The sequence below is a fragment of the Hyalella azteca genome, unplaced genomic scaffold (genome assembly GCF_000764305.2).
Source record: "Hyalella azteca isolate HAZT.00-mixed unplaced genomic scaffold, Hazt_2.0.2 contig11623, whole genome shotgun sequence".
Classification (NCBI taxonomy): Eukaryota; Metazoa; Arthropoda; class Malacostraca; order Amphipoda; family Hyalellidae; genus Hyalella; species Hyalella azteca.
In genome coordinates, this window is record NW_025941614.1 from 1 (window position 1) to 17,118 (window position 17,118).

General features: G+C 37.1%; 2 protein-coding genes across 2 annotated transcripts; both read left to right on the top strand.

The window, feature by feature from the left end:
* The first annotated feature begins 617 nt into the window (after window positions 1–617).
* LOC108667407 (tetratricopeptide repeat protein 27-like) lies at window positions 618–4,087 on the top strand. The gene is made up of 2 exons (XM_018154430.2): window positions 618–805; window positions 1,038–4,087. Exons 1-2 carry the CDS (start codon window positions 733–735, stop codon window positions 3,476–3,478), a joined length of 2,514 nt encoding a protein of 837 aa, XP_018009919.1. The 5' UTR covers window positions 618–732; the 3' UTR covers window positions 3,479–4,087.
* A 1,461-nt stretch (window positions 4,088–5,548) lies between these two features.
* On the top strand, window positions 5,549–16,764 carry LOC108667406 (MICOS complex subunit Mic10). The gene is made up of 4 exons (XM_018154429.2): window positions 5,549–5,736; window positions 14,956–15,003; window positions 15,858–15,967; window positions 16,262–16,764. Exons 1-4 carry the CDS (start codon window positions 5,661–5,663, stop codon window positions 16,313–16,315), a joined length of 288 nt encoding a protein of 95 aa, XP_018009918.1. The 5' UTR covers window positions 5,549–5,660; the 3' UTR covers window positions 16,316–16,764.
* Window positions 16,765–17,118: the final 354 nt, after the last annotated feature.

Here is a 17,118-nt window from a genome sequence, read left to right on the forward strand (position 1 = left end):
AGCTTTTTATACTATTAGGGTCAGACCCAACGCCGCCTGTCCTGAGTGCAGGTGTTCTCTCCCGTCAGTCCATTATCTTTTTGTCTACCCCTCCTTCTCCACGACCCTCGGCGTCTCCTCACTGTCGTACAGTACTGTAGAGGCAGCAGGCTTCCTAGACACCCAGCCTTCCTGCACACCCTTCCTTGTCCATCTCCCTTCCCTTCCGGGGGCCCTTCCTTGCTCCCCACCGTAACCGCTCCATCATACGAGCACCGCCGGCGCAAGAAACAAATGCAATGAAAGTGCCTCAATCAATTTGGGGATACATTAGTTAGTGGTACTCCAATTATTCTTTCACATGTATATGATCACTTTTGTTTGTGTAGCTAGTTCTTTCCTAATTCCTAAACATAATCTAATGTTACAATAGCCCCTGTACATGTTATTTTACCGTATTTTCCTGATGTTTTCTGTGGCTGTTATTTTAAATTTTCACATGTTTTCAATTTCATCACACTATATTAAATGGTGGCAAATCATTCACTTGCAATGAAATTTTCACCATCTATTTGTAATTCTTTATGTTAGTGAGTGGCATCTCAAATTATGAGGGAGACTTGGAGACATTGATTAATTATTTCATTATTCTGCAGAAGAATAAAATCGTAAATTTTCATAATATTGTGGCATTAATTTTCCAGAGAAACGTCCTGAAAGTTGACCTGTTTTTTACTCTTTCTGTGGGAGAAAATGGAAGGCCAGTTGAAAAAATTGGAGAGGATGTGCATTGAGCACACGTCCGATGGCATGGCTCCTGATCATGGTATGGAACACTTAAGTCTATTGACATATCGGCTGAAATTAACTTTATTATTGTTCAGTACCGTATGTTGAATAAATTACTTGTATTATTCCGTAATGCTGGGCTTCAGATTAATTTATTATTTATATTATAGCTAGACAATGCCTATTGAAAATATTAGGCAGCTTTGATTTTTTCCGTGGCAAGTTTCTATCGTTTTGAGGTTTTTTAATTACTTGTTTTTTTTTTTCAGATCAAAACGTGGCCAGTCTTGTAGCTCATGGTAGCTACTTGGAGGCTCTGAAGACTCCCGTTTGCCAGGAAATCATGAACTCCTGTGGCAGCTGTACTGCAGGCAACTTAGAGTCACACTTACTATTAATTTTCAAGACCTATTTGTTGAATAATTCTTCTGAAGACAAAGAACTTTTAGTTATGACCATCGGGATCGCTGCACAACAGTTGTTTGTTCAAAGCAATTTTACTGGCCCTTTATTAGTTCCTTCGTTCATTGAAGTATTCCCGAGCTTGCTGTCAGACGGAGAAAATAGAGAAGAAATCACAAAATCAGCAGTAAAATCAATTGCTGAACACACCGAAGGCATCTATTCTCTTATTTGTGACCCCGAGTACCTGCTAATGGCCAAGGTTATTTTTGCTCATGATATTAAAGATTTGTTTCCTTCTTGTCTGACTATCGACTGGTGGCGCATGAGACACTTAATGATTCTGCAAACTTTGGCTGATGAAACTTCTTACCACATCTTTTCAAACATTGTAAATTCCATGGAAGCTACAAAGAACATGAATTATCTTGTTGATGACGCACGACTCAGCGCATTGTTTCATCTTGAAGCAGCTCAAGCCACGTTGTTGTATACCTACACTGCCGATGCTTATGCTCACCTGTTGCAGGCTGAAGAACAGCTAAGATTGAAGTATTATCTCTTTGGCGCAATGGGAAGACGAACTAAGTACCAAGTAGACGCTAAACCTCAGCTTCTACTGAAGGTGGAATATTTAGACCAGTCTCTCCTCGACACTGAAGAAGAAGGCACTAAGCTTCTTGCTTCAGATTTACCGAAAGACATCGTCTTGAACGATGACACGAGGTTACCTAATGTCAAATTTGAAGACGAAGATGCTGGCATTGTACCAAACCTCAAACCCATTGAACAGATGGCGTTGTTAGCTCGTGTGCATTATAACAGACGGGCATCTGCCAATGATGTTCAATTAAAAGAAGAAAGCAAAGCTTTTGTTCACGCTCTGTTGCAATACCCAAAGTGCTGGGCTACTCATTACTATGCTCTTAGACTTCGTTCGTACTTTGAGAGCGACGAATCACGCGCCGTTGATCGTGCCTTGCAGCAGTATGAAGAGTTGGTAGCATGCGTTAAACGCGAAGACCCTTCTCGTTTTGAAAGACTTAAGCTGTTCTATGCGTCAGGCCTCCCGTCTATTTGGACCACTAAGCAGGAGTACGGAAGGCTCTTGATGCAATTGGGATGTGTCAGAACCGCTCTGACGTTATTCGAGGAGCTTCAGTTATGGGAAGATGTCATCGATTGCTACAATAAAATTGGCATGCGTCAAAGAAGTGAAAGCATCATCAGATCGCTGCTAGAAAAAGAAGAAAGTCCCAAACTCTGGTGTCTCCTGGGCGATGCCACCGACGATATTGAATGTTACCACAAGGCTTTTGAGATCTCGGCTGAAAAGAGTAGCCGTGCTAAGCGATGTCTCGGTGACTATTACTTCTCTAGGAAGGAGTACGAAACTGCTATCGAGCATTATAAGGTGAGTACAAAACTAAACTACATTCAACTCAAAGTCTGGGAAAAAATAGCTTATGCCGCACTTGCTATCAGTGACTGGAAGCTGTGCATTTCAGCGTACAAGACCTGCACAAGTATCGATCCTCACCATTTCGAATACTGGAACAACATGGCGAAGGCTCACACAGAACTGAAAGAATTCGGCCGGGCTTTTTCTTGTTTCGAAGAGGCGCTGCGCTGCAAACCTGATAGCTGGAAAATGCTGGAGAATGCCATGACTGTTGGCATTTCCATGGAACAATATGCAAGTTCATTGAGCTATTACAGGAGACTTCTTGAGTTGAAACCGAATCATATTAACCTGCTGGTCATCTCAGGCTTAGTGAAGCCACTTATGGATGAAACTACTAGGACTCATCTTGGTGATAATTACTACAAACAGCTCGTGAGCCTTCTGGGACAGTTGTGTCAGAGTGTTCCGTCTGAGTCGAACCTGTGGTATTACTACGGGGAAGCTGTGAGCTGCAACCCTAATCCAACGGTCGAATCACGGGACCTGGCATGCCAACATTTCCGAAAAAGCCTTGCAACTGTGACTCGCTTCAATACCTGGCATAAGAACACCGCTGAAATCAAGCTAGCGCTATCTAAACTTGTGCGCATGGAGGAGGCGTTCCAAGTATCCCTCAGGGATGTCGCGCCTCCTACTGCCCTCGCAAATGCCCGATCTATCGCGATGATGGCCGAGAACGTGATGATTCTGTCGAGAAAAGGTCTCACGAATATACTTACGGGTGAAGTCATGAATGACGCCGTCGAACTTCTTGATCGCGCTGAGGAGTCCATGAAAGCCATAAAGAAAGCTGTCACAGATTTGGCTCAGCTGTGTGAAACAGCCTCAGAAAAGGGATCGTAATGTCCTGCGGCCTAAGTTATAATATCTGTGATCTCGACTATTTTATTGTTAATGTAATTGGTCTATCATGCCTTGTAGATGGTACTTCTGGTCCCATATGTATTTTTATACATGCTGGTTGCTTCATTCATTGCTTGCTTCTATTTCTTTTTAGGCTGAGACGGTAGTTTCGTTGAAGCGAGGTTTAATTTTCATTTTCATATCGCAATGTTTACCTACTCTTATCTTTCACCAACGTAATCGGTGCTGGAAATATCTGCTGTTGAATAATCAAGCATAGTATCTCATTCAGGCGCAGCTAACTGCTGCATTAAAATTTAAACATTTTTTTTATGAGTTGTAGATGGTAAATATGTAATCATGGTATTTATGTTGAAGTTCTCACTTCACCATAAATAGCAACTCGCACTGTACTACGTACACAATTCACTTTAATAAAATTCAAATTATAAAATTTATCAAAGTATCTTTGTGATAAGAATTTCTTGTGGCGAGGTCGATTTTACTTTTGTTACTATTTACTCTGTGTCGGCAGGCGACGTAGTTGGCGAACGGTTAGTACTGTTGTTTTTATACTCATTCACTTCAATATTACACGACGCTGTTTGAGTTTGTTTAATTTTTGTTGTGTTTTTTCCTATTTGGAATTCAAAATCATATTGTTATATCTTTCTGGGTATCGGTACGAAGAAAATTATCAGATATCAGCTTTTTAAAACTTTGTCAAGAAATGAAACATTCAAATTTTGAATATTGAAGATTCGTAGACCCTAGTGGCTTGGTGAATTTGATGCAAATGAAAAATTTAGTTCAAAGGGGTCGTTTTTTGGAATTTGAAAAGTAAAACTTTGGCTTACGAAGCGTTCTCTACTAACTTAATCTTTTACTTTGACGAAAGCATCTACTAGCACTGGAGTGTCTTGTCAAGATTAAATGCGATTTGGCTTGAATCATTTTGATGAGAAGCAAGGAGCGAGTTCTTTGCATTATATGAATGCTATAAGCTAAGTTTAACAACCCTGCTTAACGGATCTGGTCTCTCCGCAGCTTCGTTTATATTTTTTCTACCCTTCGATGTTGCCGTATGCTTTGTTTTATATATGTCTACACTTCACTAGGACGAAGGAGAGTTCCACTGCGCTGGACTGAATGCCATTGGAGTCGAATTTGAGGATAATGAGCAGTTGGCCGGCAAAGCGGAGAAGAGGAGTAGGTTGAGCAGGGGCGAAGGCAGCCTGACTGCAGGTGGGGATGAGACAGTCGGCTGTGCCAAGGCTCATGGCTTGCAGGCTCGAACCGGCGTTGCACCGAAAACATAGGAAAAGGCCGTGTTACCGATAGGGACCAAACCGAGCTGCAAGGGTGAGGAGTCGGGTTTGGATGTAGTCCCTAGGTCAGGAGAAGATCAAGGAAAAGAAAGAGATGTGCTAAAGACAAAGGGTGTGTGTAAATGGAAGATCAGGTGGCCTCAGAGAAGGTTTTCGAGGGGCATGTGGTTCTTTGACGTCTAGTGAAAAAGGCTAGGGAGGCATCTAGAGATTTAGATACTGTCGATGGTCAGTGCACGTGCTAGAAACGGCAAGTGTTTTTTTCGTCGAAATATGATAATTGAGATGGCCTATATAGGCTATGAACTGTTGCCACGCTATAAGATGATAACAATTGCTCCCTACTCCCCATCATCTTGGTCAATATTTGATGAGCTGCAATATGGTGACCATAATTGTCTTTAAAGCCTATTCTACTTTTTATTTTCACACTACGGTCCCACACTTCCTGGTGAAAGTGTCATATTTAGAAGCAAATGGGAAGGAAAATTCAAAGTGGTCTAAAAGTGACGAAGTGCTCTCTCTAACTGAAATCCCAATTGTGCTCATGCTAGGATATGTGTTACCTGCATATACAAAGCCTTGCAAATAAATTTTAAAAATTCCGATGCATTTTATATAATAATACTCCTATAGTTATATATGATTGTCGCTGGATTTTGCTTTTTTGAACATGCTTTTATTATAGGATCTTTAGCTAGACAATAATTCGTGCAGATGTTCACATCGAAAGGACTATGCTACGAATTCCTGATAATTCTTTTTCCTCCAGACCGATAAGGATCGGTTTCTTGTCGGTGTTTATACCTTAGAATCTTAAGGATATTAATTAAGTTTAGTTTTGGCTTGAAAAAATGGCTAAAACTAAATCGGAAGATATATTAGGAGAAAAATGGGATCGTTGTGTCTCCGATACTATAGTGAAAATGGGTACGTGATATTAGTTTTAATTTTGCTTTTTCACATCTGCATAGGCCTATGCTAATATTTGTAAACACCGAACTTGAAATTGCAGAACAATCCTACCTTTAATTATGGCCTACAACTTACAAGTTGTGACACCTTTTAGGCATTTCTTCAAATTAATGAATAGACTCAAGAATCAAGATTATGTCCAATCTTTAAGAATCTTCCTATATTTATGATCATTTTAAAAATTGTTGTTGCATTCTATTCTTTGAAGTTTGAAGGAGCTTCATCTGACAAACTTTTTGAAATAGATTAGGAAGTCACCTGTCAATGTTAATAATTATTAGGTAGGTACCTCATACAGACTCAGTCACTACTCACTCATACTCATAGCACTGAAAGAAGCAGAAAAGACGGCAACAGAACTCAGCATTCCCCCCACTGTGCAGAGAGTGGATGAATATTTCAAGATCTTTGGCGACGCTTCAGTAGCCAAATTTTCGCCTTCAGAAGATCTTGCCGACACATTTAGATTGAAATTCTTGCATTTAATATATTTCTCAGTCTTCGGCCAACTATTTAGAAAAAAAGTAAGGTTTCCGGTGCGTTGGATGGATGGAATACGATGCAGCGAAGCTTGTCCGGAAATCAGTTGCGATGAGTTCCCGCAAAAAATGTAAACAACGTTTTTTTGATTGCGTAGTTTTGGTCACATTAGAGCGGTCAGACACTTAAAGGATTCCTAATATATTCACAGACGTATTTAAAAGTCTCAAACCATAATATTCTTCCTATACAAACAGTTATTCATTATTTGGTACAGCAAGGTCAACTGTCAAATTTGACACATTTTTCAATGATGTCACTGGGTAGCGTGCAATAAAAGCCGTGCATTGTCTCTCTTTGGATCTCAATATTTTCCCACTAGATGGCCAAGACCTAGTGTTTTGGCAATTGTTTGACGCACAAATGTATGACGTCATCATTTTAACCATCAACGAACGCATGGAACTAAAACAAAGCTTAATATAAAGGAAAAGCTAGAGAGGTGACGGAATTACCCACGATGACAGAATATACCGCGTTTACCCTAGGTATGAAATCTCGCGGCTCAAATGTCATAAATTTTTGTTTGATTGAAAAATTTCGGTTTGCGCTTCGCAAACATGTCACTTCATAAAATTTTCAACTTCCGCAATCCGCAATAATCATAGTGGCAAAGCAGGGAGTTTTTCAGACTCTCCCTCAAGTTCATTTTTGAGTCCTATTAGTAAACTAGTAAAGTATCCTGGATACCAGCATTATCATACTTAAGGGGAGCGTCTACCCTAAAATTGAAAATTTTCACTTTTTCGGTTTTTATACTCATTTTAAAGCTGACATTCTGCCCTATCCAATGGTACCACTGCCATATCTGTACGTTGATTTATGATTTCACGACATTTCATGAAAGGAGGGCGGGTGGGGGAGTTCTTTAAGTAATTAGATAGGAACTAATTAGCTGCTGAGCTCTTTAAATATAGTGTCTACTAGAGTTGTGCTGCAGTTACGTGTTTAGTCTCATCTTAAAGCCGACATTCTGGCCTAACCAACTGTACCATTACCATCTCTGTACGTTGATTTGTACGTTCACGACACTTCATGAAAGGGGGGCGGGGGGAGAGTTCTTTCAGTAATTACATAGGAGCTAATTCGCTGCCCAGCACTACAAATACAGTGTTTCTATGAGGTGTAGCTCAGTGTGCCTCCGGGCTTTGTAGGGAGAGGTGCGCATGTAGTTGCTCCCACCATCCTTGAGTGGAATCAAGCTCCAGAAACGTTTAGTTTGGTATCTATGCTACATTGAGCACCTATTGCAGTGTGCTCGGGACTTTGTCGCGCTCTCCTCAACATTCACACTTATTGTCACGGAAAACCTATCTCCTCCTAGAGTTTTGAAGCTACAACAATGAGACATATATCATTCAATTTGCAAATAAACTATCTACAAAATGTTTATCCCGGTTTTTCTAGTTTCATTATAGTTTGGATTTTATTCTGCAAAAAGAGGGGGGTGGCGGGGGGAAAATCAAAAAATTTCTGAACATTTTGGAAAAATGCCCCCCACTTCCACAAAAATTGGAATTTCAAAAAAAGGGGATGAACATTTTGTAGATGAAGACCTCATGCATCGAATGATATGTGTCTCAATGTTGTAGCTTGAAAATCCTAGGACTAGATCCATTTCTACAGTACCCCCTTTTATAGCCGTTTTCTAAGAATTTCATGTTTTCTTTCATTTTTTTCGAAAAATTCACACAAATAAAATGCGAGTTTTTTTCCATTTTACATATGTGTACCAAGTTTCAGAGTGATCTAACTGTAAATAGCCGAGATAATTTTTAGGGTAGACGCTCCCCTTAAAAAATTGTTTAAATCTAGAGTAAATGAGGAAATTAAAAATGAACTGATTCAAAAATAGCTCTGGTTTGCTATTATGATCCGCAATTCCGCATAGCTTTACCGTTCCCACCATAGTGGCAAACCGGAGATTTTTTAGAATCAGTTCATTTTTAATTTCCTCATTTACTCAAGATTTAAACCAATTTCTTATGTATGACAAAGCTGGTATCCATGATACTTTACTGGTCTACTTGTTAGGACTCAAAAATGAACTTGAGGCTGAGGGAGAGTCTAAAAAACTCTCTGCTTTGTCACTATGGACTTCCCGCCAAAATATCCTGCAGAAAAAACATAAACATCATAATGTAAACAAATCAACTAAACGTTTTGTTGAAGATCGCGCATAGTTGCGGTCATGTCAAAGTGGTCAGACTGCATTAACACATGCTCAACTTACAGTAAAGACAAATTTTATCTTTGCCATTCGACTGTTTTAGGGTAAAATTAGAGATTTGGGTTAACACATGCATGGACTTTGTAAATAAATTCGCGCCTCGTAAATGGCTTTTCATGGCCGAGATATGGAATTCACGGCTCGGTGAAATGGAATCAAGGCTCGAAGAAATGGAATCACGGCTGGCAAATCCATAAAACCACGGCTTGAAAAATTCAGTGGCGGCTTGCCAAGTAGATATATTCCATACCTGTGTGAATTTTGAAAATTAGGAGTAATAACACGCATTTTTCTTTTCATTAGCCAAATAAAATTAGGAAGGGTTTAGGTAGAACTTTTTCAGTAGAAAATAAAAAAATGTTTCTTTTTTACTTGCAATTTTTGAAAGTTACCGGTGAAATGTCATTTTTTGCCAGAAATTCTATAAGACAAGTGTCACAAGGAATTTAAAATTGAACTGATTTCTAATAAAGCTGTTTTGTTACTGTGTTATGCCAAATAGCTATTCCAAATTTGTCTGTATTTATGTTAGTGTTATTTTTCTAGTTAGTTAGTACTAGGTATGGAATATATCTGCTTGGCAAGCCGCAACTGAATTTTTTGAGCCGTGGTTTTATGGATTTGCCAGCCTGCAGCCATGATTACATTTCTTTGAGCCATGATTCCATTTCCTCAAGCCATGAATTCCATATCTTGCCATGAATTTGGCATGAAAAGCCATTATCGAGTCACAAACATATTCACAAAGTCTATGCACACATTACCCCAAATCTCTAATTTTATCCTAAAACAGTCAAACAGCAAAAATAACATTGTCTTCACCAGTGTAGAATTGTAGAGGGATAATAAATTAACCAGTACACATAGCATATTGGAAAGCAGGACCTGAAAACTTGGAAAGGCCAGGATGTTTACACTTTCAGTCCATTATTAACACATCCTATCCCTTTCAGAATTCCAGCTGTGATTGGTTGATAGGATTGTGATTTTAGCCCCTTTCAGCTTTCCAGCTGTGGTTGGATAATGGAATTGTAATGTTATCTGCTTTCTAGCTGTGATTGGTTGATGGGGATGCTTTCAAGCTGTGATTGGTTGATGGGGATGCTTTCAAGCTGTGATTGGTTGTGCCCATAAGCCCCGCCCCCAAGTATGGTATATGTACTACAGTACTGGTAACTAAATACTTGACTGAAACTTGATCATCACAAACAAAAGGCCTGGAAAATGTAAAAAAATCCATTAAATAAAAGTCAAATAAAAAATATCTCAAACAAGAGACACCCAAATAATTCTTTTACAAATCTAATGTCCTATGAAATTGAAACATTTTGTCCACTTTTGATCCTCCTTTTCATTTATAGTCACTTTAGTCAGTCAAACAGGCACAGCACTGTGGGAAAGCTTTTCAGCTTGGGTGGAAAGCTTTTTTATAAGTGAACTTCCATTCTTAGAATTCCAGCCTGGTCTTCACTTAAGTGGCAATTGAGCACATGATTATGCAGTCAGACCGCTCTGACATGACCACAGCTACTATGTGATCTTCAAGGAAACGTTTTGGGTTGACTTGTTATTACGTTTTGCAGGATATTTTGGCGGTAACATTGAAGTAATGCAGATTGCGGAAGTATAAAGCTTTATCATCATTGCGGAAGTATAAAGTTTTATGAAACAACATGATTGCAAAGTTGCAAACCGCAATTTTTCAATCTAACAAAAATACATGACATTAGAGCCACAAGATTTCATACATACCTACTTGAATTCTATGATATTAGAGCCAGGATATTTCAGAAAAAAGTAGGACTTTTCCAGCCCTGGTTGGTACTATAATCTTGTAGCTCCAGATTATAGCCCAATCATGCTCTTTCCCAAGAGATTAGGGAAGATTTTCCAAAATCTTATAGCTCAATCATGCTCTTTTGCTAACAATTACATAGAAATTGATTCATTTAGAGGGAATCCTATCTGGAATATTGAGCAGAAATTTTCTAAAATCACGGATAAAAATGATAATTTCATGGGTAATTTTCATAAATTGTGGAATAAAATAGGTTTTTATAAGAATGGGTAAATTTCTCCAGATTCATGGGTATTTTTGTCCAGTTCAAGGGCGTTTATGTCCAATTCATGGGTGAATTCTGCCTAATTTTCCAGTTTGGCTGGGAATCTTTTGGTTCCAAAAATGATGTGAAAACTCTACTTGCAGCTCAAAAGGCAGATATACTGTCAAATGGGGTAATAAGGGACGGTTTTGAGCATTTTTTGTTGATCCCTTACCATGAAACATTTCATAAACAAGTTTAAGCTCATTTTATAGCTCTTTGCAAGGGCTATAGATTGGCATCTTCAAAAAATTCCATATGCTATTCGTAAGGTGCCAGACACTAAATAAAACTGTCCTGAATTACCCCTGGGAATGGGTTAATCTGGGACACTTGAAATAAAACTCAATTTGAAAATCTTTGAAGCATGCAGAGTGTACTCATCCATTACTAACAGTACTCTGAAATCCTTCAGATTCATTGTAGATGATGTAAATGTAGAATAAATGACATTTTCTATGTTTTTTACTTGTTTATCTTTTATTGTAATGATATCACCATGTTCATTCATTACCATATTATAGATGTGATATTACCGTATCCATAAACATGCCATTGAGCATTGACAACAACCTTGTCCACTGCAAGCTTCATATCAGCAGCTGTATAGCATTTCTTCTGTATCTGTAAGCTTATAGGACAGCTTGTAATTTCTTACCATTTTAATTGGGTTAAGTGAATTCACTACAAAAAAAAGACCATAAAAACTACCTGAAATTAAGGAATGTTTTAGAAACAACCATCATAAGTTTTGGAAAAATAAAACATACTTTAGGTTAATTACTGTTCATTCTTTGATGCCCAGTGCACAATTCTATAATTACATTCTGTGCACAATTTTGTGATGATTGATGATGCATTAATTTTTTGATGAGTGAAATTTTTTCACTGAGCAAGGTAAAAGTAATCAAAATTCTTTGTTGTTAATTGATATTTTTGGTAACTGGAGCCTTTGCTAACTGAGGTTGAACTGTAAATGCATTTTTAGGGGTGTCCCTTATTATCCCGTCATGCGGAAATGGCTGCCTTTTTTTTGAATGAGATAGGCAAATTTTGTCAATTGCGTTTTCAAGCCGACACCGCAACTTTTATGCAAGTAAAATTTTTTAACACAGCAAATATTTTTTTGCTCCAGACCTTAGTAGAGGTACTTTTCCAAAATCGCACTTTTCACACTTATTTTCAGCAATTTTCTAGAGATAGTAAATGTATGATTTCTTAACTAGCTTTATACACAATAGATAGTAAAAATGTTTAAGTTTATGCCACTATTTTCAGTTTTGCAATATTTTTATTAGTTTAGCTACTACAGCATTTCTACGAAATGTGGGATGTGCATCCTGATTTACCCTGCCTGCCTCTTATTACCCCGTTTGATGGTATGTATATTCCAGGCATGGGCTGATTTTTTGTCCAGAAAATGGAGCCAAAAGATTTCAGTATACTCAGGGTTGGAATTTTCCTACTTGTTGAAACCCTGGGGTTCCAAAGTGACAAATTTACAAGACATTTTGAATCTCACAGCCCAATCGTGATCTTCTATCACCAATTAGATAAGAGGTAATACATCTAACAGGAATCTTAGAATCCAAAAAAAACTCGAAGTCACTGCTCAGAAGGTATATATTTCAGGTAAGGTACCTAGGTATACAGGATATATAAGGTATATAGGTTACCATCTTGTGGGTATATATTTTCCAAACTAGATGTATGTATATAATAGGAATTTTCCTATTCTTCTTAATTTTTACTCAAGAAATAAGTCAAGAGCTATAGAAATGGATTAAACTAACTGTCTGTGGATACAAATGCTTTTTTCTCATTCATGGGTGACTTCTGCCAATTTTTCACTTCAAAATGTGTATAACTACTGTCCAAGCCATTATAGAGCTTACTTGCCATTTTTGGAGCTACAAGATTCCTGCTAGGTGAATTATTTTATTTTATATCTGATTGTTGACAAAAATGCCTAATTGAGCAGCTAAATTTCAAATTATATATAAAAACAGTTTGTAGCCATGAGATTTAGTAATAAATAGGAAGTTTTCAACTTTGCCCTGCATACTCATGTTCTATGTGACCATGCATAAAAAAAATGCATGATCACATAGACCATGCAAATGCAAATCCAAAATAAAAAAAAATCAAATCCAAAAAATGCAAATCCAAAATTTATGTTGTGTGATAACATTCAAGTTTTTATTAGTTTTTAGGGTCAAATTCTTTTTTAATCATCAGAACGGTTAACATGACTTAACAAAGTTTGCCAAAAATGAATAATTAATGCAAAGAATAAATAATGGTAGTGGGAATGATGGCATACAATAAAAATTTGACATGTGTGTTATATGTTTCATTCCAATTGAATGCAATGTGGCAAACTTCTGAGTTGGTAACTGTCATAGGCTTTGTTTATAGAATTGACTCTGGGAGTGAATTTTTGAGCAATCTCCAATTCAAGAGAGAACTGATAAATTGACTTTAACACGTTGGCTGCGATTGCTGATTTGGCCCGAATGCCGAATGGGCGATAGGTTCAAACTTGTATATCTTCTGTTACCCTGCAGATAGCAAGGAGAAAAGTTGTGTGCAGCTCTGCAGGGGTATGTTCTGTCATTGTGTCACGTAAAATTGGTGACCGTATTTGTTGTACATCGCTCAGGGTTGAAATTCGTCATTATTCCTGGCGATGTGTACCAAATGAAGCCATGCCTGTTGTGGCTCATATTGGCTCACATCGCCTATCGTAATCACTTCTAATACTGTGGGCGATCTGTACCAAGCAAAGACATGTATCTATGGCTCATATTGCCAAAAAACGCCTAAAGTTATCACTTTTATTACTGTGAGTGATGCGCGCAAGTAATCTACATTAGTTTTGAGTCATAATTGCACACATTATGACTACCGGTATCTCTTAGCTTTTTGTGAACGATGTATATTACGCACAGAAATTACTACGGAAAGAGATTGGTGTCCAGGTTTTCAAAATCCTGAATAAAATTGATGGTATTTACATTGTTAGTTCAGTTATATTTACCTTATAGAGATCATTCATTGTATATATTGTCTTGAGCTTCTGTTAGAAGCAGCATCTCAGAGAGAGTAAAATCTGGATGTAGATCTCAAATTATCAAGTGGGAAAGAGAACAGTCCACTTTCATTGAACCAACTAGAACTAAAACCAGGATGCGCTGCCATGAATGCTACAACATGCTCTCAGCAAATGAGGGAAGTGCCGTAGCAAATATGAAAATTGGAGGGTAAAAAAATATTTTGATGACTGTGAAGGAAAACCATACATGTGCGATAATTGTTTTTCAATCACGTATGCAATATAATGATGCTGGCAACACCAATGTTGTAGTTTCAGATCGATAAAAAATATTTTATTTTGTTTTCATGCAAAGATAGATGTGTTGAATTTTGCTTATTATATTGCTTACATCAATGGACACAAATTTTGTAGTTTTTGTAATACTTGCATTTGAAAATAAGACTATTTCTCTAAGCAGTAGTTGACTTCAAAGCATTCTCTAACATGCCTATTGAATTGTATCATTGAAATTTTAAATTTGAGAGAGTAATAAGATTTTATAAAAATATCTATATTTCATAGGCATGTACCACATGTGAACACATCGCGATTCTGAGAAGTACAGCGTGTACATATATGGCGCACATCGCGGCCAACGTGTTAAAGCAAAATATCCCATCTATTAAATACAAATGTTTGTATATCATGAGAGACCGGTCATTAAATTGCAGAAATGCTTTAAAAGTTATAAATTACCTATATATAACCCATTGAAATTTGAAAGGAGTGCTGTGAAAAATTCACCTTTGTGAAGAATAATAGCAACATTAGTTTTTTCCCCAAGCATTTTTTAATGCAGAAATTAATGTAGAAACAGCAAAGGTATTTCAAATTCAATTATGCCATATATGTGTGCCAAATTTTTCTTGAAGTTCTTGTTCAACCTAAAACTTTGCTCTGGGCATATAAGTACATATATACCTACACCAAAAGTGCCCAATATGTATCAAAGACAGGTGCATGGCAGGGTGGCAAAAACTTTTTTCTTGTCAACACAGGGTTTCTGAACGGCACCAAAACCTATGCATTTCAATATAATTTTATGAATGCCAATAATAAAAAAGTGAATGCTGGAGCTGCAGTTTAGTCTGTACGGATGTTAATTAAGATTTCTCTAAATTCTTGAATATTTTTTACATCAAACTTCAAAGTTTTCCATCATTGATAATTTTTCATTGATTATCTAATCTCTTCATTGTTGCCAGGTGGTGGACTGGGTGTTGGAGTGCTTTTTTCAGTGCTATTCTTCAAAAGTAAGTGAAGTTTATTTCTAATCAGCTAAATGTAGGTATGCATTTAATCTGATTTGATGTAGAAAACCTATGCTGAAATTATTTTTATTATCCCAACATAGACCTCAAATTTGTTTTTCCAAAGTTGAATATTTTGTCAAAAATTGCTTAATGTTTTGTTATCTTGTTACAAACTGAATTCTGGAAGGTACCCACTCCTCAATAAAGTACCTAATTAATGACAAAAAATGTATTCATTATCCAGGCAATAAAGAATGTAATTTATGGCTTCAATTTATGGATCATTGTAGGACATAAAATTATTGTGAAACTAATATTTAAACGAACTGATTTAGAGCTGTATAAGTACACTGAAAGTAGGATAGCTCCTCACTTCCTCAAGACCGCCAGTATCAATTGTTTTATTTGTTTGATTCATGCAACGAAATTATTTCAGAAATCTATGTAACTTTGTTTTGATGCAAACGCATTTTGATAGAAGCTTAATAGATTTATACTACTGGAGTAGTACAAAATGATTTATTTATGCTAAATGTAAGTAAATTTATGAACGTAGAGTGTAATACAACATTTTGATTTCTCATAAATTATTTGTTATAGCAACAATTGTGTTGCTATAACAAGACTGATAAAAGCTCGACCTCGTTAATATAGCTCGTTAATATAGGAACTGTAGTTTCTTTTTTGCGTGCAGATTTACTGAATTGGCAAAATTGCTACCATTTTGTTTTGTGCCAAGTTCAAATGAACATTTTGAAATTATAATTAAAACACAATATCTGAGATGGTTTTATGCAGGTATCACGCCTCAGATTTAATATCAGTGAAATATTTTAATGATCTGTGACTTTCAGGACGCAGTTGGCCAATAGTGTTTGGACTGGGCAGCGGGTTTGGCATGGGTTATGCCAATTGTCAGCATCTTTTTGACCAGCCCTACCTTGTTCGACCGGAGAGAATCACGGTATGCTAAGTAGCTTTCCTGACTAGAACATGTAACAAATGTACTTAGTGCATTTTTACTCAAAGTAGAGTATTGTTGTTTAGTGTGAAAATATGAAGTACCTATAATACGTAGGTAGAGCATATAGGTAGGGCAAGTTTTCAAAATTAGAATCGTTTTTTATCTGCCCCTTAAAGAAAGTACAAATAACTTAATTACGTAATTAGCCAAATGACAAGGTTAAATTTTTACAAGTTGCCCTAACAAATGTTCATAGGCTAATCGATGTCTCAGTTGACGATTCTCTTTCAACAGGTCACTGCCAAGTCCGTAACAGAATCGGTGGAAGGAGCTAAAGAGAAGCAGTGAAGGACATCATTTTGATGCACACCTGTGAAGATGCCATTAATTTTTCTAAAATGTGTTGAGTGCTGGTGAAGCGGTGATCGTCAATTGTTGAAGTTGTTCACACGCCGTACATTCGCTGCTGTGATGGCAGCTGTATAATAAACTTGGTCTGTCTGCATTACGACGTATGGGACTTACTCAGTTATTTTTCTGTAAAAAAATGCTTAGACTTGTTCATAAAAGATATCCTCCTTATTTTATTTATATTAAGTTAATTTCTTTGGCCTAACCAAGAACATACCATAGCTGGGCTGAAAGAAAAGAAAGCTGCAGGGGAAATAGAGCTGGCCAATCTATAAGTTGAAATTACGCAGAATATACGTTCGTTTAACTCTCATTGGTCCGTCATTGTGTTCCCTCATAGTTGAATTTACCTCAACATCATTAAAGAAATAAATGTTCGGTATGAACTGAGCTTTATTGCGATAACCATTTTGACAGTTAAGCTGATGCAAAAAAATTTTGTGCTTTTGATCTTCCTTTAAAACAAGCTAGACATTTGCGTTGACATGATGAACACTACCACATGCTATAGAAGGCATGCGCATGGATGTCTTTTCCCAATTGAACTCTGAGGAGTCAAGCTACAAAAAGACGAGCTTTATGCTATGAAAGGTCTATATCGATGGATAATAGTTATAACATTTGTGACTGGTGAACGAATTTAGTGAGTTGAAGGAAAACAGAAAAATCCAGTTATTGAAACTATATTTAATTTAGATACTAACACTAAGACAGTATACAATACGATAAAAATTCATATT

What these genes read in the sequence shown, in the direction of transcription:
- LOC108667407 (XM_018154430.2), top strand. Translation starts at nt 733, where the DNA reads ATGGAAGGCCAGTTGAAAAAATTGGAGAGGATGTGCATTGAGCACACG. An exon ending in TGGCATGGCTCCTGATCATG is followed by an intron (nt 806 to 1,037) that starts GTATGGAACACT and finishes TTTTTTTTTCAG; the next exon opens with ATCAAAACGTGGCCAGTCTT.
- LOC108667406 (XM_018154429.2), top strand. Translation starts at nt 5,661, where the DNA reads ATGGCTAAAACTAAATCGGAAGATATATTAGGAGAAAAATGGGATCGT. An exon ending in CGATACTATAGTGAAAATGG is followed by an intron (nt 5,737 to 14,955) that starts GTACGTGATATT and finishes CATTGTTGCCAG; the next exon opens with GTGGTGGACTGGGTGTTGGA. An exon ending in TTCGACCGGAGAGAATCACG is followed by an intron (nt 15,968 to 16,261) that starts GTATGCTAAGTA and finishes CTCTTTCAACAG; the next exon opens with GTCACTGCCAAGTCCGTAAC.